The sequence below is a fragment of the Erpetoichthys calabaricus genome, chromosome 4 (assembly GCF_900747795.2).
Source record: "Erpetoichthys calabaricus chromosome 4, fErpCal1.3, whole genome shotgun sequence".
In the NCBI taxonomy this organism is placed as follows: Eukaryota; Metazoa; Chordata; class Cladistia; order Polypteriformes; family Polypteridae; genus Erpetoichthys; species Erpetoichthys calabaricus.
This window is the reverse complement of record NC_041397.2, coordinates 263,236,355-263,260,629: the sequence shown is the minus strand read 5'-3', so window position 1 is coordinate 263,260,629 and position 24,275 is coordinate 263,236,355. Positions and strand designations below refer to the sequence as shown.

The following is a 24,275-nucleotide window of genomic DNA, read 5'->3' as shown; positions in this document are numbered from 1 at the left end:
AATAAAAAATATAAAAGGAAATTGTTTTTAAAAATAGTTTTACTACATTTGTCTTCCTTTGCTCATGTGCACAAGTTCAAATATAAACCTGTTACGAAGAATCTTAAGTGGATGTTGAAGAAGCAATGTAAGTGTAGACTGCATTGTAACTCTAAGAAAAAAATGACTGATACTATACAGCATATACTGTACATAATATTAGAACAATAATGCCATGGTTTTTCTTGAAAATAAATAATAAATGAGAAAATAGTTTCCTTTAAATTCCCATTAAAATCTTGCATTTAGAGAACACCTTTGTTTTGTGTTTAGCTACAATAAATACATCATAAAAATAATTATTTCTCCCATATACACTTACAGTAATAATTTCTGCTAAAAATACAGTTAGCAGGTTAGCAAACATTAGCACTACAATCCCTGAAGCCTATGAAAAAAATCCTGGGCCAACTTAAATTCCTTTGCACCTCTCCATCAGCGTGTTTTGTTTTGCAAATATGTCAATCAGCACAAGCAGCAAGCAGCCTGCTATCCCATCCCCCAACCCCGAATAAACAGACAGAGCTGAAGTCAGTTGCAAAATTCTCAGAGCTCAGGTCTCTTTATCTGGGAGTGAGGTGTCTGGAGTTGTATAGGGTAAATAATATATTGCTATTTGGAATACATACATTTCATGGGTGTTCTCTGTCTACATTGATCTGTGTAAGTGTAGGATGACAGAAACTGCTGAACACATAGCTGAAAGGAAGGAAAGAACAGTGATGTAAACACATGGATATTGTGTTCTGTAATGTTGTATATATAGGCAGTTTTTATAATTGTAATTTCTCTTAATGTATTTGATGCCTCTTCATTAGTGTTTGTGCTGGCTCTATGTTTGTTGTGTATCTTCTTCCCTTTGCATAAATTGTGTATGTTTTTGGGACTACAATTAGATGGAGCTAGAGACCTTTCATTTCCAATAAGTTATCCTAGAATTCTTATTAATGTGATGTTACAATGATTAAATCAAGTGTAAAATGCTGAGCATATTGGTGTGTATATTTCTTTACTTATGTTTCACATAGGTAACCTTTCGTGCTCTCTTTGATGAATAAAAGAAAACGTATACAAGTCTGAAAATAAAACAGTTAAAAAAGCAGTTTTGCTTTTCATTTGTTTTTTTCAGTATGTTCATGAGTTTATTTGTAATTTTATTCCCTCTATTTAGTGAGACAAAACAAGTACCAAATATCTTCCTACATTAAGTTCTGTTCTCTGACTATATTTTTGATGTTGTTGGGCAAAACTTGCCTGCATGTATTCAACAACAAACTCACACCAGGCTCATGCTAGTAAATACATAAAAGGTTTACAATTTAATCAGCTGATGGGATCTTAAAAAGTACATTAAACATTTATGTAATTTATGGTGACATACCTGAAATATGGCAAGTAATTGTCATTGCCTACTAACTATCTCTCCATTATGCTGTTTCTCAGTTCTTGCTTTCAAACTGTGGTCCAGGTTCTAATTCTTCTAGTCATCTAATAATATATAAAGTCATGTTTTATAGACCTACCTGCTCTTAAAACACCTTTGGACTATTTGAGCTTTCTATCCAAGGCATTTTCTGAATACCACAGTGTAAACTCTCTCTATAAATTTCAACTACTTGTCATTTTAGTTAATGCATACATTCTTCACTTTTGTTATGGTCAACCTAAAGAGACTGCCAACCCACCTAGAGCTTCTCATTCAAGTAATTATTTGTGTGTCTTTTTGTAAATTAATATGTAATGCATTATAAATGAAAACAATTAAAATAGTAGCTATACTAATTCAAGTTAAAGCAAATTTAAACCTATGCTCATTAATTGAATTGCCAATTATTTGATATTTATATAAGATGGGGTATATCATGAAAGAGTAATGCATACATGGTAACGTGTTAATATTGTAACGTAAAATTAATGTAGAAAATTGAGGGACTGATGTGAGGTAAAGAGAATGAGTTGATTGATTTTAATCAATTAGTTAATTAGTTTATTTTGGCAGTGCCAGTTATTAATAAAATAATTTGGTAAGGTGTCCAGTTTATTTTCCTTACCTTTCTCTGTTGGAGAAGTTTCTGGCCATTAGAATTATATCAAGCTAACTGAAGAACATGGGGGTATTTTCTGTACGTCGCTTAAATCATCCAAGATCAGATGCATCATCTTGGATGAGTTAATGCCAGTGAAACTCATCCGGGATAAGTCGGTTTTTCAAACGCAGCCGTGTAGTAGATTAGTCGAGCTGAATCTAATCATCTAAGATGAATGCGCGCGCCCAGGCTGAGTGAAAAACCCATATATATTGAGTCTAGAAAACATGATCAGCAAGTCTTTGATAGGCTGTAACAAAATGACAAAAGAACGGGTGCATTTTTTTTCACACAAGCAGAGCAAGACCTTTTATTCGAAGGACATGAAGAATTTCAAGATTTAATATGCACAAAGGGTATCATTGCAAAAGCAGCCCAAACCAGAAAAGACGGCTGGCAAAAAGTGGCCGACAAATTAAACGCGTATGCACTGTACTTACTGAAAGCAGCGTTTCATTTCCTATGTGTCAGATTAATTATTATTTAATATGTCATAATTCCAGATCAAACGTGAGCACAAAGAGAACACAGGAACAGGTTAAAATGAAGTACAAGAATATACTTCAAACTGGTAAATATTGGTATATAACTATTTAAAGAATTGTTGCCATAAAGAATCATATATAATGTAAAGAAAATTCATTTTAAAGCTAATAAGAAGACAGACAAGCAAAAAACAGGGGAAGGTCCACGCGGTCCAGACCTAACTCCTGTAGAAGAGTTGGCTCTCCAGCAAAATGCCCATCGCCCTGTTTCTGAGGGCATTGCAGGGGGAAGCTCCTCCTCAGAATCAGTGGCAGGATGCAGTGGTCACTTCATTTCAGGTAAAGGGTGATCATTGCATATATTTGTCCTCAGTGTGTGCCATAGGTATGTTCCATATAGTCCTCTTTTTTTGTTGGGTCAGTTGCAGGAAATGTCATATCCCTAGAACCTGTGTCTGACCAATGAGATATTGACGAAGGTCAAATATTTGATGAAGACACTGTGTCTGATTATTCATCAGGAGGAGAGGTATATTTTCCAAATTATGTTTGATCAAACTCCACTCTGATCAGTCCCATGTGCCCCAATCACATTTGGAAACCCTGGGTAATGAGAATGTTAGGCTGATTGTGAGATTCTTCATGGAACTGTGGGTGTTTTTGCCTGTGTATTACCTACCTGCAATGGCATGAAACGCCTCTTTTATTGTCTGCACTCGCAGGTGACCAGGAAGCACAATGAAAACCCGAAGGAAATATTTCAGAGCCAAACAGACTTTACGAATTGCCTGGCAAACTGCACTTTTAGATAGATTTTCCGCATCACCGACAGTATATAAAAAAAGTGCCGCTTGCAAAAAAACTCAAAGCAATGCATAGTGTCTGTGTGGTTGTGAGAGCCCGACTTTGCTGAGTTTGACTTCGAATATAAGGTCCTAATAAATTTTTGAGATACAATATTCCCTCTCGGCTAAAGCGGTAGCTTTCGAAAAGAATTTCCTCCGGGAGCAATAAAGGATCTTGCCAATCGTGCAAAACCCTCTCTATATGAAATTCTCTTCTTATAATTTGCGTACCGATATCAATTGGTTGCTCATTCATGAACGGTGAAGTCATGACTGAATGAATTCCACGCACGGACACTGATTGTGTGAGCTAATCCTTGTTTACATCGAACAAACCTGCTCTGAGCAGGTTTGAGGATTAGGATGTGTTGCTGTGACAACACTTCTAGCAAGAGTTTCGAAAAACCAACAGATCCAGAATCACGCCAAATCGTCAACAATTACATCCGGCTAAACGAGTAATCCATGTACGAAAAATACCCCCCACCTGTTTTAAAAAACGGAATAACAGAGTTTGCTAATAAACATAACAAAAGAAATATGATAATTGCATTGTTATAGACATAGAAGACTAGATTGATGAGACTAACAAACATATAACAGAAAAGAGACTGGCTGTTTACTAAATTTATCTTTATACAGATAGACAGTTTTAAAATAGGCTTTAAGAATGATTGACAATGCTGTGTGGAGTTGAGCGTTGTTGCTCTGGATTCAATTGTATGACTCTTATTGCATTGGAGTGCACTCTAGGCTTTTGTTACATGGTCCTTTGTCTATGGTATGGTTTGATGTTGTCTTCCTCAACTCACTGTTAGGCTCTTTGCTGTGTCCTGACTAACTTTATAGGAAAAAAACATTACTCTTTCTGGCACTAGAGTGAAGGCGCTGCAGTTCCCTTCTTGAAGTAATGACTGCTTCTACGTCTTCTCAAACTGGGCTTAGTCACCGGCACAGATCTTGGCTTGGCAGAGTGGATCTTAGAGCTAGTTCAGGGTGTACAGCTCCAAGGTACTATAGAGAGTAGCTTCCAGACCAAAGAAAGTTTGTGAGCTTTTGGCTTACAAAGAGAACAGATCGTCAACTTTCAGCTCCCAAAAGAGAAAAGATTGTCAGCTTCCCCAAAGAGGCAGACAAAATGGATGCAGCTAGTTTTGAAGGATGGTGTAATAATGGCTTCACGTCCCTTCCAGTTATAGATCCACTGTCTGATTATAGATGTGTTATTTTGTCCATCACATCCAGACACAGTTCAGTTACAAGCGTAAGATGAATGCCCTTCTGGGTGCCATTTTGTCTGACAGAGTCTCTGAAGAGTTATCAGCTCAAGTCTGATTTAAACCTTTATTACCAGGGATTACTAACGTGTTGGTGTGAGCTGCAGTTTAGCCATTCACTCAGGAATGCAGGTGGGGTTGGGGGGATGCAGCTGCCTCTCTGCATCCCTTTTCAATTTGCAGTTTTAACAGGCAGTGCCAAATAAAGCCTAACAAAATGGACAATGTCCACTTTGTTCTACAGAAGCAATGCAAATGTTTACTCATACTATACTACTGTATATCTTTATGAGTTCCAAAAGACACTTTATTAACTCTTAAAAACTGTAGCCAATGTCAGCAGAATGAATGACATTGGAATAATATTACAATGTTTTTTCCTGTAAGCTTTTTTCAATTGCTACTAAAGTAGTCCTTCATATATTACATCCAGAAACAACTCACACTGGGTACCCTTTTCATGTCCGATACAGGAAACACTCACCTGTGCTGCTGCATTTACTGGGTTGGAGAGTCCGACTCCAAGCCTCTTCAGATATTCCTGCATTGTTTTTTTGCAGCACCTCAGCTGTCCTCTATAACCCTTGATCGTGTTCTTCAGTAAGTTGACTGTCTGCAAAATATCCTGTATAGCCTGGAACAGCTTTTCCAGCTCCTGTGCAGTTCAAACCAAGTTAATTGTTGCATCCGGTGTTGAGCCCAGGCTTTTTTCATCCCCTTCCACCGGCCGTGAGCCATTAAGCCTGTGCCTGTCCTGCACAGGCTTAGTCAGGTGTCCTGTGGGCTCAGGAAGGTTCTTCGCCTGGCTAGCCAGCCTCACCTTTGCCAATTTACCAGTGGGATACCTGCACATATTTCCCAAGCCCTTACCTCCCTTGCTCTCGGATAGGCAGTTCGAACAGTCACCACCCCCTCCCCTTTTGCAGGATCCTGTTCGTGGGGTGAAGCTCCAGGCAGACGGAATTCTTCCACAAGCAGCAAGAGTGCACCCAGTTTGTCGTTCAACACAGCAGTGTGCTTTGGCCACAGACAGGTGTCCGGACATTCTCCATCTAGGAGTTAGGCATACAGGACAGACATGTAACACTTCCAGGGAATATCATCCCCTACCCGGCACCTAACTCCTTTCGAATCCTGTTGTTCAGTGACCACTTCTCCTGGTTGGCCTCTCCTCTCTGCAAGCCGAGTCACTCGCCAGTGATGACACCATGCATCTAGCTCCCTGCTGTCTTCATGCCTCACCTGGACCTTTTCCTTCCCTTCTTGGATGGGAGTTGTGCTTTTGTGCATTGTGCATGCTGTCATGCTGTTGTGCCGGGTTTTGCCACAAGAAGTTAAAAATGCAGATCCCTGCAATGCAGACTGCCAGGAATCCTGCCGACTACACCATCCAATACAGAAAGACACAAGCAGAAGTTTAGCAACACACAAGGGATTTATTTGGGAAACTGTAATAGTTTCCCACAGCACAAACACATTCTCTCTCTGCACAACACTTGCTCTCTTATTGTCAAAATAAATTGATTAATTAACATGTGTAAAAGGAGTCCCAGTATACAGTACAGTGGATTACAAACATGTTCAGTCACCATGGTTTTCCCTGCTAGTCTAAGGAACTTTTTAATTTTTCTATTAGCTTTGTCACATTTCTTTAAAGAAGAATGGAAAAATAATGGTAGTTATACAGCCATTCTTGTGCAACATGTTTACTTTTGTCATCAGCAAGTGAAAATCACTTAGTTCTTGATTAGAACAGATTATACCAATATTCCCCAATGCATTTTTTCCCACCAGAAATATGAGGATACATATTACTATATCTAGGACTTAGTTTATTGTTTTCATTTTTTATTTTGTCAGGCTTCTGAAATTCCTTTTTAAACCTTTTTTTTTTTTGCTTGGCTTCCAGAGCTTTTTTTAGTTTCTCTTTTGATACATTGAAATATTATTTTATTTTTTGTCGTTAACTGCAGTTTGTTTTATTCCTTTATGTCATTTTCTTTTATGTTTTAAGTAATAGTAGTGTAGGCCTTTTTATGTGTTTTTAATTTTATTATTTTTTGAAATTTATTTTATTGCATTATCAAGATATTTCTGAAGTTACACATTTAATTATTTAATGTAGCAGTTTCTTATTTTCTCATTCTAGATATTTTCTTATTCCTTTATTTTAATAAGCATTTGAATATTTTCAAAGACAATTTTATGCCTAATCATATGATTTTATTTGTTTAAGTGATTTACCACCTCAGTTTCTCATTTCTGTTTTTATTGCTAGAATAGTTAAGGTCTAGACAGCCATTAATCTGTGTTAGATTTTGACAGTATTGGGTAATTAAGCAGTCTTTTGCTATGAGCATCTTTGTAGCTTCCCCTTTTTGTGTTTTCATGATAAGTTTGCCAGTCAGTTTTTGGAACACTACAATCACCCATGATTACCATATCTTTTTTGTTTTACTTGCTTTAACTTTTTTAAATTGGAAATATAGGAATTTGGTAGCTTAGCAAACTCCAGTAAGTGTTTGGGAAATTAATCCATCCATTTTCTTAACCAGCTTATTGTAGGCTGGGTCTTGGGGTAATGGAACCTATCCCAGCAATCATCAGCTGCAAGGAAGGAACAATACCAGGACAGGGTGCCACTCCATTACAGGGTAAAAACTACACAGAAACTAGGGACAATTTGAACAGCATTAATTCAACTGAATTGTTTGTCTTTGGTCTGTGGGTGGAAACCAGAGCACACACAGGAAACCCATGTGAGTTCCAACTCTTATTTTAAGAGAGACAGAAGGTTTTTAAGTAATCAATAGAAGTTGGGACATCTGTGCAAATTGTTTGCTTCAACTTACAAAGCTTAATTTATTTTAATTATTGCTGCAGAACTTGCAAACTGCACATATGGAACACCTTGGATGCAAATCCTAGTCTACTTATTGTAAGACAGCAGCACTGCCACTGTGCCAGTTAGAGTTATTTGGAATTCTTCCTTGTTTGTTTAACATGCGAAGAGGCAGCTATGTTACCTTCTTTGGTGTTGATCTTTTCTGCTTGTATTGTGTGTTATTTATGATATATACATTACCGTTCAATAGTTATAGAACAACTCAGAGAAGTCTTTGTCCTGTCTGCAGTACTTCACAGCTGGTTTTTCAAGGACCTATTTTGTCCTTTCAGGAATGGCTAATTTTAATACAATCACCCTGTCAAACCTGCAGCACAAAGTCTCTTCTTCACAGTACAAACTGAGTCTCACTTTTTTCAACCACTGTTAAGCTGTTCTTGAAACTGTTGTGCTGTGAGGCACCTATCATGCAAGCTGGTAACCCTCAGAAACGTGTCTTCTGATTGGGTTGTGACTTTGGGTCTGCCAGTTTCCAATTGCCTTTGGATGGTGTAGGACACCATACTCACTGACACTTTGATTTATTTTTCAATTTTTCTCACTGAAATGCCTATACTTCTAAGGGTAATAATGCTCTCTCTCATTTCATTTGTTAATTGCCATTTTCTTGCCATTATCACTGGAATATTGTCCATGTAGTACTTTAGATGTGTACTAACACAGTCTGTTCCAATTCTGCTTTAAAAGAGACAGATGATTTTTAAGTAATCATTGGAAGTTGGGACACCTGTGCAAATTGTTGTGCTTCAACTTGCAAGGCTTAATTTACTTATATTGGTGCAGAACATCTGTAGGTTGTAACGTATTAGATGTTCCCTGAAGAAGGGGAATTTGCATTACAGTAATCCCTCCTCCATGGCGGGGGTTGCGTTCCAGAGCCTCCCGCGAAATAAGAAAATCCGCGAAGTAGAAACCATATGTTTATATGGTTATTTTTATATTGTCATGCTTGGGTCACAGATTTGCGCAGAAACACAGGAGGTTGTAGAGAGACAGGAACGTTATTCAAACACTGCAAACAAACATTTGTCTCTTTTTCAAAAGTTTAAACTGTGCTCCATGACAAGACAGAGATGACAGTTCTGTCTCACAATTAAAAGAATGCAAACATATCTTCCTCTTCAAAGGAAAGAGAGAGTAAAGCAAACAAATCAATAGGGCTGTTTGGCTTTTAAGTATGCGAAGCACCGCTGGTACAAAGCTGTTGAAGGCTGCAGCTCACACCCCCTCCGTCAGGAGGAGAGAGAGAGAGAGAGAAACAAAGTCAAAAATCAATATGTGCCCTTTGAGCTTTTAAGTATGCGAAGCACCGTGCAGCATACTTAAAAGCTGCACACAGAAGTTAGCAACGTGAAGATAATCTTTCAGCATTTTTAGATGAGCGTCCGTATCGTCTAGGTGTGCGAACAGCCCCCCTGCTCACACCCCCTACGTCAGGATCACAGATAGTCAGCGCAAGAAAGAGAGAAAGAAAAGTAAGTTGGGTAGCTTCTCAGCCATCTGCCAATAGCGTCCCTTGTATGAAATCAACTGGGCAAACCAACTGAGGAAGCATGTACCAGAAATTAAAAGACCCATTGTCCTCAGAAACCCGCGAAGCAGCAAAAAATCCGCGATATATATTTAAATATGCTTACATATAAAATCCACGATAGAGTGAAGCCGCGAAAGGCGAAGCACGATTTAGCGAGGGATCACTGTATTATGATATTTATTAGTTTCAGTTTTTGATAAACTTTATATCTAAACCTCTTGCAGTTTACTACTTATCTTTTAACAATTTTAGGTCATTGATTGCATTTCAACTGATTAAATGTGAAGAAAAACTGTTAAAACTGAGGTTTTTGAAAACTTTTGACTAGTAGTGTATATATATCTATTGTTGGGCATGTGAACAGCAACACTAGCCAACAGACTGAATGGATGACTGAAGAAGGGATGGTGTCCTGGACAGGGAAAATGAGACAAGATCACATTTGGTGTCTGCAGTGAAGTATGAAATCGATGGAGAAAGTTCATTGAAGCTCAAGGAGGATGCAAGGAGGATGCAAAGTTCAGTGGGTAACAATCACACAATAAAGCACCAGTGAGGGTTCAGGGCACTGTGGCTGTGAGTGGTGTTTGCTAGAAACAAAAAAAGAAGGGGGAGAGAAATAGAAGCTGGAAACCAACAGTGTAAGTTTAAACTTAACTAGTCCTCCATGAGCTACTTCATTGTAATTTACAATCCCATCTATGGAACATTCAATTATTTGCATGGCTGCATACTTAAGGTTTAAGGTTTCTTTATTTAGTCATTTTTACATAAGAAAACATGAAAAATTTCTCAGTTGCATCTAATAACAGACAGAAAGAAATAAAGCAAACAAATAGAGACACGACAGATCAAGGTAAGGTAGTTCAATAGTGGTTATTTACACAAAAATGGTTACGTGATTCATATCAAACCTCTACTATTTTCTCCAATATTCCTTATTAAAAAATCATATGGCACTAGGAAGAAAGGAATTTCTTGAGCGATTTGTGAGGGTTTTCAAATCAATTGTCCTTCCTGAATAACAGAATTCTGCATGTAATGGATGTCTGTCATCAGTTGAGATGATTTACAGTTTCTTTATCATTGTCCTCTGACACACACTTGCCACATCATCTACATCGGCCCCAATAATTTTAACTGCATACTTAGTAATCTGCTGGAACTTTTTTAAATTTTGATTTGTCAGATTATTAAACCAGGCAATGAAACTGAAAGTGATACCAGACTGGATCAAACTGCGATAAAAGGATAACATGAGGTCCTAGTCTATTTTAAATAGTATGGAGGAAAAATAAGCACTTATTGAATTTAGAGATTTTTTTTTTTTTTTGCAGCCAGTAAAAGTCACTTCTGTTTGTATTAATTTCAAGTAAAACACAGTTCAGTGTTAACACTTTATTATCTGCCTATGGCTTTTACACGAGAAAAAAATACAAACTTAAACATATAACTGATGAAAAACATGGAAAGGAATACTTGAGTGAATGACATAAACAACTTAAAATCATAATCATAATAATATACAGTAATCCCTCCTCCATCGCGGGGGTTGCGTTCCAGAGCCACCCGCGAAATAGGAAAATCCGCGAAGTAGAAACCATATGTTTATATGGTTATTTTTAGAATGTCATGCTTGGGTCACAGATTTGCGCAGAAACACAGGAGGTTGTAGAGAGACAGGAACGTTATTCAAACACTGCAAACAAACATTTGTCTCTTTTTCAAAAGTTTAAACTGTGCTCCATGACAAGACAGAGATGACAGTTCTGTCTCACAATTAAAAGAATGGAAACATATCTTCCTTTTCAAAGGAGTGCAAAGCAAGCAGTCAAAAAAAAAAATCAATAGGGCTTTTTGGCTTTTAAGTATGCGAAGCACCGCCGGTACAAAGCTGTTGAAGGCGGCAGCTCACATCCCCTCTGTCAGGAGCAGACAGAGAGAGAGAGAGAGCCACAGAAAAACAAAGTCAAAAATCAATACGTGCCCTTTGAGCTTTTAAGTATGCGAAGCAACGTGCAGCATGTCCTTCAGGAAGCAGCTGCACACAGCCCCCCTGCTCACACCCCCCTACGTCAGCGCAAGAGAGAGAGAGAGAGAAAGTAAGTTGGGTAGCTTCTTAGCCATCTGCCAATAGCGTCCCTTGTATGAAATCAACTGGGCAAACCAACTGAGGAAGCATGTACCAGAAATTAAAAGACCTATTGTCCGCAGAAACCCGCAAAGCAGCGAAAAATCCGCGATATATATTTAAATATGCTTACATATAAAATCCGCGATGGAGTGAAGCCGCGAAAGGCGAAGCGCGATATAGCGAGGGATCACTGTATACTCAAATTTCACATTTTTTCTACTGATTACACAATAGTATTCAAAATAATATACTTTCCTGTAAATCTGTATTTTGCAGTGACCATCAACAAAAGCTAAGTCACTGGGAAAATAAGAAAAAAGTAGAAATTTATCTGATTCGTGAATGTTCAAGGATAGTGATGAGTGAACTCCATGGTGTTCGCTTCGCCATAAATTTGAAAAAATCAGAAATTGTGAATATTGACAGACTCTGCAAAATGTATTGAAGTCAAAGGGGAAGGACTAAGTGAACTAGATTTGACTGGGTTATAATGGTGCAATAATCTTTAATGTGTTCCTGACAGCGTCAGAAACGTCTGCCAACTATATTGAAGTGATTATTTTGGCAAACCATTGCACCACTGTGCTTCTGTCAGATCATAGAAGAAAGAACAAAGTCAGAAATGTGCAATCATATCTTTTGTCAAAACAAAGCAGAAATACCAAAATTATAGTCAAAAATCATAAAAAAATGCATAGGTCTTTTAAAGACAAATAATTCAAAGTGGTGTGTCATGATTGAAGCTGCTGGCACATTCTATTTTTTGAAGTCACACCGAAAGCTCTCCAAACTGTCTGTGCTGATGCTTTGTACTTTTTCTTCTATAAAAAAGATAGAAATGTCTTCTAAATAGTACTAAATCTTTCATTATTATTATTATTTCATAGAGTCTCCTGTGTTTGGGGTGTGGGGCGTCAGGCTCCTTCAATGTTTATTTTTTATCTCCATGTGACTAATTATGCATGCATAGGGCCCGTGCCTCCCTCTCTTATACTGACATTTAACTCAAAGATTGACCTAAACATCTGGCGACAACCAGAGATATTTTGTTATTTATAGTGTACATGTTTCATAAAAATAAAATATTGAAAACCTGCATTATTTACTCATCTATTCCACCACTAACTAAGCCCCACAGTGTCTGTAATGCAAATGAACAGCATTCGTATATCTGGGGGGGCTGTCCCATCCAGTGTTGACTGTTGGAGCTCTGGGGGATATCACGTTGCCCTCTGAAAACATTATGGGACGCTGGGAAAAAGAATTTCTCCTACACCGGCCGAATTATCAGTAAATAATTCTATGAACAAAGCTGAACGTGAACCCAGCAAACTCACTGTGAATAACGCTTTGCCGAAATTCACTGATCAACACTATTCAAGAGTAAACAGCTCCAGCAACCTAATGTTACAATTTTTACTTATTATGTGACTGATGCCTTTATAAAAGTTGACTTGTAACATTTGAGATTCAATTGTATACATTTCTTTTGTTTTCCTTCTAACTGGAGCATAGCCAGGATAAATGACTTGCTGATGGCCACATAAAGTCAGTAGCAGGATTTGAACCCACAACCTTAGTGTTTGTAGGCCAAAGCCACTTAACCACTATATCACATTGCCTACCAATAATATTAGCCAATGGTAAAAACAATAAATAACTACAAATGCTGTATAAAGAAAAGTACTTAAGTTACATAGTACAGTGATACCTTGAGATACGAGTTTAATTCGTTCCGTGACCGAACTGTTAAGTCAAAATGCTTGTATCTCAAATTAATTTTCCCCATTGAAATTAATTGAAATGAGATTAATTCGTGCAAGCTCCCAAAAAACCACCCCAATTTTTTGGTAAATGTTTTCAAAATAAGAAAAATGTATTTATAATGAACAAATATTGTATACAAACAAAATAAAACCTAATACATAAAAGAGAATCTAAAGAAATAAACAGACGTTGGCAAAGCCGATTAGCGTATTGTAATGTTTTTTTTCTTTCACTTCACTTTTGCTTAACTTAATTTTCTTTTCCACTAGTTTTTTTCTTTTTTTCCACGCTTTCATCACTTTCATTCGCATGGCGTTTCAATTGAAACCTGTCCAAGGAGCTTTGTTTAGTCCTCCCCTTTAGAATGTTTCTGAAATGAGTTAGGCAAGTGTCATTGAATAGCGGCGCTGCAAGTTTAGTTTCTTTTCAATAAAGTCAGGTGTTAGGCAAGTGTCATTGAATAGCGGCGCTGCAAGTTTAGTTTCTTTTCAATAAAGTCAGGTGTTAGGCAAGTGTCATTGAATAGCGGCGCTGCAAGTTTAGTTTCTTTTCAATAAAGTCAGACGTTAGGCAAGTGTCATTGAATAGCGGCGCTGCAAGTTTAGTTTCTTTTCAATAAAGTCAGGCGTTAGGCAAGTGTCATTGAATAGCGGCGCTGCAAGTTTAGTTTCTTTTCAATAAAGTCAGGCGTTAGGCAAGTGTCATTGAATAGCGGCGCTGCAAGTTTAGTTTCTTTTCAATAAAGTCAGGCGTTAGGCAAGTGTCATTGAATAGCGGCGCTGCAAGTTTAGTTTCTTTTCAATAAAGTCAGGCGTTAGGCAAGTGTCATTGAATAGCGCCACTGTATGATCAGTTGTAATTTTTTTAGGGTGTTTCTTTTCTTTAAAGTTCGAAACTTTTTCCCACATTGCAAACACTTCCTTTATCTCACTTTAAGAGATAAACTCCCCCGCGATACCGATCTCCTGCAGAACCTCCATATGTTGCTGTGTATGTAGTTCCGTCAACTCCTCTGTCGTCAGTTCCTCGGAATGTGCGGGGACAAGCTCTTTGATGGCTCGTATTTCGAATTTTGGCTCGTAACTCAAGACAAAAAATCGACCTAGTGACGGCTCGTATCTCAAAAAACTCGTACATTGGGGCACTCGTATCTCAAGGTATCACTGTATACTATACTGTATATTGTGGAAGATAAGAGATAGATGTGCAAAACATTCTGAGAATTTTAGACAGTATGGTGTGTTAAAAGTCAGCTTATTGTTTCATAAATAAAAATTCAAAGTTAATTTAAGAATTATTTTTTCTACAGATAGCAAGGAACCACATAGTGAAGAACCAGGACCTCCGAGTAAGTATAGACATGGCGTTTTCCATTTATTCTGAAACTACACTTATATGTTATACTGTAAGTATATATATAATATATATTGTGGAAGATAACGGGGCAGTACCGCTCTCCGAACCAGGACACAGACAGGCACAGAGACACAAGTCCAAAACACACCCTTTTATTTTCCTCTTGGGGCAGCTCTGTTTCCCAGCTCCCCAATTCCGAGCACAGTACACAATACACATCACTTACAGTAATAATGGTCAGTCCCTTCTTTCTTCTTCCTTCTTTTTCTCTCTCTCTCTCTTTCGCTTTTTACCGCCTCCACTCCTACACGCAAACTTCATCTACCTTCCACCCGACTCTGGCTCCCTGAACGGAGTGAGGTGGCCTCCTTTAAAGTGCATCTGGAAGTGCTCCAGGTGCACTCTGATCTTCTTCCGGCAGCACTCCAGAGTGTGGTGGAAGTGCTGTAAAGGCCCTCGAAAGTACTCCATATGTTCCCGGATACTCTTTTGGCAGCACTTCCAGGTGTGGTGGAAGGGCTGTAGACCAGGGCTCCGGAACTGTCCAAGCGCCCCCTGACAGTGGCCACAAGCCGCAGCAGGGTTGAGCTTCCAAGCTCCAAGCCTGTGGCCCTGATGTAATCCAGGGGGTTTCCAGCCATCCACCACATATTACTCAAAAGAATTAAAGGAACACTTTTTAATCAGAGTATAGCATCAAGTCAGTGAAACTTCTGGAATATTGATATGGTCAGTTAAGTGGCAGAGGGGGTTGTTAATCAGTTTCAGCTTCTTTGGTGTTAATGAAATAAGCAACAGGTGCATTAGGGGGGCAACAATGAGACGACTCCCAAAACAGAAATGGTTTAACAGGTGGAAGCCACTGACATTTTTCCCTCCTCATCTTTTCTGACTGTTTTTTCACTAGTTTTGCATTTGGCTACGGTCAGTGTCACTACTGGTAGCATGAGGCAATACCTGGACCCTACAGAGGTTGCACAGGTAGTCCAGCAGAGTCTCAAGGGCATGGAGGAGATTTCAGAAGAAAGGCAGTTACTCTAGGAGAGCAAGGCAGGGCCGTAGAAGGTCCTTAACCCATCAGCAGGACCGGTATCTGCTCCTTTGTGCAAGGAGGAACAGGATAAGCACTGCCAGAGCCGTACAAAATGACCTCCAGCAGGCCACTGGTGTGAATGTCTCTGACCAAACAATCAGAAACAGACTTCATGAAGGTGGCCTGAGGGCCCAACATCCTCTAGTGGGCCCTGTGCTCACTGCTCAGCACCATGGAACTCGATTGGCATTTGCCATAGAATTCTGGAATTGGCTGGTCCACCACTGGTGCCCTGTGCTTTTCACAGATGAGAGCAGGTTCACCGTGAGCACATGTGACAGATGTGAAAGGGTCTGGAGAAGCTGTGGAGAATGTTGTGCTGCCTATAACATCGTTTAGATTGCCCGGTTTAGTGGTGGGTCAGTGATGGTCTGGGGAGGCATATCCATGGAGGGACGCACACACCTCTACAGGCTAGACAACAGCACCTTGACTTCCAGTAGGTATCGGGATGAAATCCTTGGACCCATTATCAGACCCTATGCTGGTGCAGTTGGTCTTGGGTTCCTCCTGCTGCACGACAATGCCTGGCCTCATGTGGCGAGAGCATGCAGGCAGTTCCTGGAGGATGAAGGAATTGATACCATTAACTGGCCCCCATTCTCACCTGACCTAAATCTAATAGAACACCTCTGGAACATTATGTTTTGGTCCATCCGACGCTGCCAAGTTGCACCTCAGACTGTCTTGGAGCTCAGTGATACCCTGGTCCAGATCTGAGAGGAGATCCCCCAGGACACCATCGGTCATCTCATTAGGAGCATGCCCAGACGTTGTCAGGCATGCATACAAGCACGTGGGAGCCATACAAACTACTTGGTATGATTTTGAGTTGCTGCAATGAAATTTCGGCAAAATGGACTAACCTGCCACATCATTTTTTCACTTTGATTTTTGGGGTGTCTTTGATTTCGACCCTCTGTAGGTTGATCATTTTAACTTCCATCAAATGATGTAGCATACTTTTGTTCCTAACACGTTACCCAGTCCATATCAGTATAGATAGATAGATAGATAGTATATATACTCCCTGCATCATCACCATGCCTTTCACCTCCCTCTAATTCACACATTTGTATTCTGTCTTATTCTTATTGAACTTCATTCCTCTCCTCTCTAGAGCAAACCTCCAACTCTCCAGGGTCTCCTCAACCTGATCCCTACTCTTTCTACAGATCACAATGTTATCAACAAACATCATAGTCCAAGGGGACTCCTGTCTAATCTTGTCTGTCAACCTGTCCATCACCATTGCAAATAAGAAAGGACTCAGAGCCAATCCCTGATGTAATCCCACCTCCACGTTGAATGTGTCCGTCACTCCTACTGCAGTATTCACCACTGTCACACTTCCCTCATACATATCCTGTACAACTCTTACATACTTCTCTGCCACTCCCAACTTCCTCATACAATAGCACAACTCCTCTCGAGGCTCCCTGTCATATGCTTTCTCCGGGTCCATAAAGACACAATGCAACTCCTTCTGGGCTTCTCTATACTTCTCCATCAACACCCTAAGAGCAAACATTGCATCTGAGGTGCACTTTCCTAGCATGAAACCATACTGCTGCTAACTAATCATCACCTCCTTTCTTAACCTAGCTTCCACTACTCTTTCCCATAACTTCATGCTGTGGCTCATCAATTTTATTCCTCTGTAGTTACTACAGCTCTGCACATCCCCCTTATTCTTAAATATCGGCACCGGTACACTTCTTCTCCATTCCTCTGGCATCCTCTCACTTTACAAGATTCCATTAAACAATCTGGTTAAAAACTCCACTGCCATCTCTCCTAAACACCTCCATGCTTCTACAGGTATATCATCTGGACCAACGGTTTTTCCATTCTTCATCCTTTTCATAGCTGCCCTTGCGTCCTCCTTGCTAATCCATTGCACTTCCTGATTTACTGTCTCCACATCATCCAACCTTCTCTCTTTCCTCATTCTCTTCATTCATCTGCCTCTCAAAGTACTCTTTCTATCTGCTCAACACACCCTCCTCACTTGTCAGTATGTTTCCATCTTTATCCTTTATCACCCTAACATGCTGCACATCTTTCCCAGCCTTATCCCTCTGTCCAGCCAATCGGTACTGGTCCTTTTCTCCCTCCTTAGTGTCAAGCCTCTCATACAACTCATCATTTGCCTTTTCTTTAGCCTTTGCCACCTCTCTCTTCACCTTACACCTTATCTACTTGTACTCATCTACTTTCTGCATCTCTCTGACTATCCCACTTCTTCTTCTCCATCTTCTTCCTCTGCATACTCTCCTGTACTTCCCCATTCCACAACCAGGGTTCCTTTTCCTCCTTTCTCTGTCCAGATGTCACACCAAGCACCCGTCTTGCTGTCACTCTTACTACTTCTGCTGCAGTTGCCCAACTATCTGGTAACTCTTCACTGCTACCCAGTGTCTGTCTTATCTCCTCCCTAAACTCAACCTTGCAGTCTTCCTTTTTCAACTTCCACCATTTGATCTTTTTCTGTGCCCTCCCTCTCCTCCTCTTCTTCTTGATCTCTGTCATCCTACAGACTACCATCATATGCTGCCTAACTACACTTTCCCCTGCCACCAGTTTGCAGTCTTTAATCTCCGTCGGATTGTCTCTTCTGCATAGGATATAATCTACCTATGTGCATCTTCCTCTACTCTTGTACGTCACCCTATGTTCCTCCCTCTGCTTAAAATATGTATTCACCACAGCCATGCCTATCCTTTTTTCAAAATCCACTATCCTTTGACTTTCTTCATTCCTCTCCTTGACTCCATACCTACCCATCACCTCCTCATCTCCTCTGTTCGCTTCACCAATATGTCCATTGAAATCTGCCCCTTGGGTACACTGTCCATCACCTCATCCAACTCACTCCAGAAATCATCTTTCTCATCCATTGAAGACCCAACTTGCGGGGCATATGCACTGACAACATTCATCATCACACCTTCAGTTTCCAGCTTCATAATCATTACTGTGTCTGACACTCTTTTCACCTCCAAAACACTCTTGATATACTGCTCCTTTAGAATAATCCCTACCCCATTTCTCCTCCCATCCACACCATGATAGAACAATTTGAATCCACCTGGCCTTACTCCCCTTCCATTTAGTCTCTTGCACGTGCAATATATCAACCTGCCTTCTCTCCATCATATTGACTAACTCTCTTCCCTTACCAGTCATACTGCAAAACATTTAAAGTTCCTACCCTCAGTTCCACTCTCTTTACCTTCCTCCTGTCCTTCTGCCTCCGGACACGTCTCTCCCTTCTTCTTCTTCTCCTTCTTAGGCCAACAGTCGCCCAATTTTTGCTAGTACCCTGTTGGCTAACAGTACTGGTGGCAGCCATTGTTAACCCGAGTCCCGACCGATCCGGTATTGAAATTTGTATCGTTGTCCGCATATTGATCTGGCAAAATTTTACACCGGATGTCCTTTTTGATGTAATCCTCTCCATTTATCCGGACTTGGGACCAACAGGAAGAAACACACTGCTTTGTTCATCTCCTGTGGATGGTTTAAATGAGCTGTGAATGCATAGTTTTGATTAAGTCTTTGCTTAACTTTTTAAAGTTAATACTGTACCTCTTAAACCATTTGTATGATGAAACAAATGTGGAATTCAGTTAGAGTCATAGCACAGAGAACTGGCATTTATTTAAATCAACAATTTAGAACAAAATGAAAGAATAAGACATCACAATTTTACATTCAGCAATGGCCTGGTTGGACAGAAAAAGCAGGTATGGTTGATAATGGAATTACTGTTAAATTCAAATTAGACATTTCTAAAATAAACACCTCTAAATGACCAGCAAATTCCACAACACACAGGTTAAAGTATCAGTTGTTCACAGAAGAGCATTAACAACTGAATCATTAAATGTGAGGATGTGAACAACACTGGAGCACCACAAGGAACAGTCCTGTCTTCTTTTCACGTCACTCTGTACACCTCCAACCACAAATATAACTCCAAGTCATGTCACTTGCAGAAATTCTCAGATGAATCTGCATGTGTATTGATAAAGGGACGAGACGGAGGAGAGGAATCAGATGGAGAACTTTGTTTCTTGGCACAAATAGAATTGTCTGCATTTTAACATCAGCAAAACCAATGAATTGGTTACTGACTTTCACTGCACCAAAGATCATCTGTGTCCAGTCACTGCTCAGGGAGTGGATGTAGAGGTAGTCCACTCATGCAAGTGCTTGGGGTTCCACATTAATGACAGATTGGACTGGTCTTGGAACACAAAGGAACTATATAAGTAAGGGCAGAGCAGGCTCTTTTTCCTTAGGAGACTGAGTTCATTTAATGTGGGACGTGACATCCTTCACATCTTCTATAATTCAGTGATGGCCAGTGCAGTTTTATTACACTATGGTGTAATGAGCCAATAACATCACTTCAAGAGAGGCCCACTGAATCAACAAGCTGAATAAAAAGGCAGGCTTGGTTTTGGGACACTCTCTGGACCCCCTGGAGGTTGTAGCAAAAGAGGAATTGAAGCAATACTGAATGCTATTATGAACAATGGTGCACATCCTCTCTCTGACACACTAACACTGAGTACTTTTCAGCCAACAAATTATTCAGCAGAACTGTGTCATAAAACACTATCGGGGCTCCTTTATTCCAACGGTAATATGTCTGCGTAATGCCTCACTATGACTGTGACTGCAAGTTCAGAGATTTTATTTCTTTTTAATATTCTTCTTTGCTCAGACCAAAGTGTGTGTGTCTGTTTATGTATGTATTTATTTATTTACTTATCTACTTATGTATGTATGTACAGTAATCCCTCCTCCATCGCGGGGGTTGCGTTCCAGAGCCACCCGCGAAATAAGAAAAATCCGCGAAGTAGAAACCATATGTTTATATGGTTATTTTTATATTGTCATGCTTGGGTCACAGATTTGCGCAGAAACACAGGAGGTTGTAGAGAGACAGGAACGTTATTCAAACACTGCAAACAAACATTTGTCTCTTTTTCAAAAGTTTAAACTGTGCTCCATGACAAGACAGAGATGACAGTTCTGTCTCACAATTAAAAGAATGCAAAGGAGTGCGCGTCAGGAGCAGAGCATGTCAGAAACAGACAAAATCAATAGGGCTGTTTGTCTTTTAAGTATGCGAAGCACCGCTGGTACAAAGCTGTTGAAGGCGGCAGCTCACACCCCCTCCGTCAGGAGCAGACAAAGAGAGAGACAGAGAAAAACAGTCAAAAATCAATACGTGCCCTTTGAGCTTTTAAGTATGCGAAGCACCGTGCAGCATGTCCCTTCACGAAGCAGCTGCAGAGCGTCCGTATCGTCTAGGTGTGTGAACAGCCCCCCTGCTCACACCCCCTACGTCAGGATCACAGAAAGTCAGCGCAAGAGAGAGAAAGAAAAGTAAGCTGGGTAGCTTCTCAGCCATCTGCCAATAGCGTCCTTGTATGAAATCAACTGGGCAAACCAACTGAGGGAGCATGTACCAGAAATTAAAAGACCCATTGTCCTCAGAAATCCGCGAACCAGCAAAAAAATCCGCGATATGTATTTAAATATGCTTACATATAAAATCCGCGATAGAGTGAAGCCGCGAAAGGCGAAGCGCGATATAGCGAGGGATCACTGTATTTATGTTTGTGTGTATTTATTTATTTTCCTGTTTAAGGAAACCGCATACCATATGGCTCCTTCATGTTTATAACGCCCCCTGGCGGCACCCATGGTATCCAACAGAGCTGAGATATAGAACGCCAAGTCACATGGTTCCCCCCCGGGGGGATCGGGGGGGGGGCTGCTGTAATCCTGAGAAGCTGCCATCTAGTGTTCTGGGGGAGGCAGTGCCCTAATGAAGGTGCCTTACCCATCCTTCCATCTCTTGGGCTTCCTGGCTGGGTTGGGCTGGTGGCTGTCCCTTACATCGTATACAAAAAGTTTGCAACAAAATACAATTTTTGCAACTTTTGTGGATTATAAGTTGTCATTTGTAGGTTGCAGAATTGGAGTAAGCTGGTTTTAAAAATGTAATGCAATGTTAATAAAAATGAGTTGTCAACAAGCTGTAGGTGACTCAGCCATGATCTCTTAGTTTACCCAATTTGCACAGTTTAACAGATTGAATATTTTTCCAGTGACAAATTGCCCATCAGACCTCTCCAGCAACCATGGAATTATGAGTGAGATGGCGTTTGAAGGTTTGTACAGATGAACATATTCTTTTTTAACAAGTTGTGTGCAATGTTTTTTCTAAAGTAAACTTCAGAATATGTAAAAGAAAAGTGGAGTCTCTTATATTTTATGTTGCACAGTGCCAGTACAATAACATTCATATTATTTGCAAAGCAGTTCTATGCATGTCCTTTTATCTCACAGCCCGATGGCTGTTCAGGAGCACATGAACAATTGCACACCTCAAAACAAGCAGTGGGGAGCTAAACACTTGAATTTTACAGAAAGACGGCATTTTTGCTTTTAATTCTAGTGTAATTTGCAACATGGATGTTTCTTGTCTGCTGAACAGTTCTGTTTCTGCTTCTTCAGCTGTTTCCAGGTGGCTTGGCTAAGAAGAAAGACTCAAAGAACACATAGTAGACAAAAGCAGGTGTATAAGCTTCATTTCATTTTATTTAGATAACATTTGCCTAATTAACACTGCTTTTCCACATGTACCCTGTCAAACACTTGGGGGCGCTGTTGCCCCGTTAAACCCAACAAACAGATGTAGACAGGGTAAAAGCAGTAAGAAGATCTTTAATTCTTCTTCTTTTAAGCAGTGCCTCCAAAGCACCCCAGCCACAATAAACAGGCAAGTGAATATACAATATTCTCAATAATAATAATAACAACAATAATTCTTTCCTCCACACCTCCCAGCAAGCTCTGTCACAGTCCTCCCGACTCCAGCTCACCTGCTGGGTCTCCAACAGTCCTTTAAATAGTCCTTGACCCTGAAGTGCTTCTGTTCTTCCTCCCACATGACTTGCCAGCACTTCTGGGTCAGATGGAGAATCCCAATTCTTTAATCATCCCGGAAGTACTTTGGGGCTTCTGTCCTCATGACTTCCTAGTACTTCCAGGCTGCAAGAGAAGCATGATTCCCCAGGTCCTTTCACAGCTCCCCCTGGCGGCACCCAACAGGGCTGAGAAAAATAATGATATATTTGTATGTAAGCCGAATTATTGTGTACAGTACATATGTTAAGATGACAATAAATCACACATATGTTTGCCCCATCTCTCTCCTCCATGGGCTGCACAGGGCATTTGCCCATTCAAATGGATGGATTGGATGGAGGGATCGAGACAGTCCAGACACTCAGGTTGAGATATTCAGTTTCCTCCATTTCCTTCTTCTTCTTTCTTCGGCCTAGGGTTGTCCTTAACACATGTTGAGTCTCATTAAATTAACGTCTGCTCTTCCTATCCAGCTTCTTGTCTGTTTTGCCATGTCCCCCTCTTATACTCCAAACCAGAATGCCTTTTTTTATTCACTACTTACTAAAGTTCCTCTGAGATCCATTTCTGTTAGTTTTAATTGGCTTTGGGACTTCACTAACGATCTATTTTTGGGCTGGAACATTTTTCAAAACATAAAAAAATATTATAAAAAAATTCTGACCACCAGCGCATTTTACAAATGCACTTTGATTAAACCCTACAACATTTAATGGGCCTGGTCCTTTATCCCATATGTCACCTTAGCACCCTCAAGACTTGGAACCTTTCTCTACATGCTCTGGAGTTTGTTTTTTTTTTTGTTTTTTTCTGTCCTCCCTGGCCATTGGACCTTACTTTATTCTTTGTTAATTAGTATTGCCTAATTTTTATATTTTTTCTTTTTTTTTATTCATCTTGTAAAGCACTTTGAGCTACATCATTTGTATGAAAATGTGCAATATGTTGTTGTTCTGTGACATCTGTCCTTTGGTATGTCTTTGGTCCCATGTTGCTGTCTACCTCTTCTCAACTCTGTCTCTGTATCACTCTGTACCTTCAAGCATTTCTATTGCTGGACTTTTAGTGTTTTAGTGTTGACTCTTCTGGCAGAGAAGTTGCTTATAGCCTCACAATGGAGGCATCCTAAACATTTCTCACTGGTCTTATGAGCAAGCACAAGAACAAGAGAGAGATTAGTCTATGCATCTCTAAATCAACATATAGTTCTTTAAATTACTTTAAAGGAGGGCTTGCTGTAAGAAATTAATTGATTTAAATAGATGATTTACAGTCTGAGACTGTCAGCTCAGTCCTTTTTGGAACTCTAAATAATTTTGAGATTTAGAGTGCAGCACATAGGATATGCAAAACTGAGGTGTTTGCATCAATATAAACCTTTAGATACCAACTATGGTACTTTAAGCTACACTCATCTAAAACAGGAGGGTGAGCACAGCAATGAAATTAATTCAGAAATGAATAGTGACATTCTGTATTCCTTCTCATATTCAACTTTTCATCTGAAATATTGATTTAACATATATTTAGATGAAGCAAATGATATATAAATTGTGGAGAATGGGCATTACAGGATCTACTTAACAAAAAATGCTTAACATTGACTCAAGGGCTCCTGGAGGGACGCATTATATTCTTGTTGGAGTGAATTCCCTATTAAAGCATGCAGTTTTTTAGCCAAGTGTTCAACACAGGACAAGTGGAAACATGTGATTCACTACAGGGAATAGAAAGCCAGGATCCTATTAATATACCTGGACATTTTATTTCAAATAAAAGCTGAGTAATGCATATTCATC

General features: G+C 39.8%; 1 protein-coding gene across 50 annotated transcripts in view; it reads left to right on the top strand.

The window, feature by feature from the left end:
- Nucleotides 1–24,275, top strand: part of LOC114650835 (uncharacterized protein DDB_G0286299-like) — a 121,429-nt gene that overhangs the window by 43,361 nt on the left and 53,793 nt on the right. For 46 of the 50 annotated variants that reach the window (XM_051925686.1, XM_051925683.1, XM_051925684.1 and 43 more), the window contains exons 6-7: nt 14,383–14,421; nt 21,654–21,716. In XM_051925686.1, the coding sequence (XP_051781646.1) occupies nt 14,383–14,421; nt 21,654–21,716 (102 nt within the window). The remainder of the gene's footprint in view (nt 1–14,382; nt 14,422–21,653; nt 21,717–24,275) is intronic. The other 4 variants (XM_051925687.1, XM_051925709.1, XM_051925731.1 and 1 more) reach the window with 1 other exon arrangement.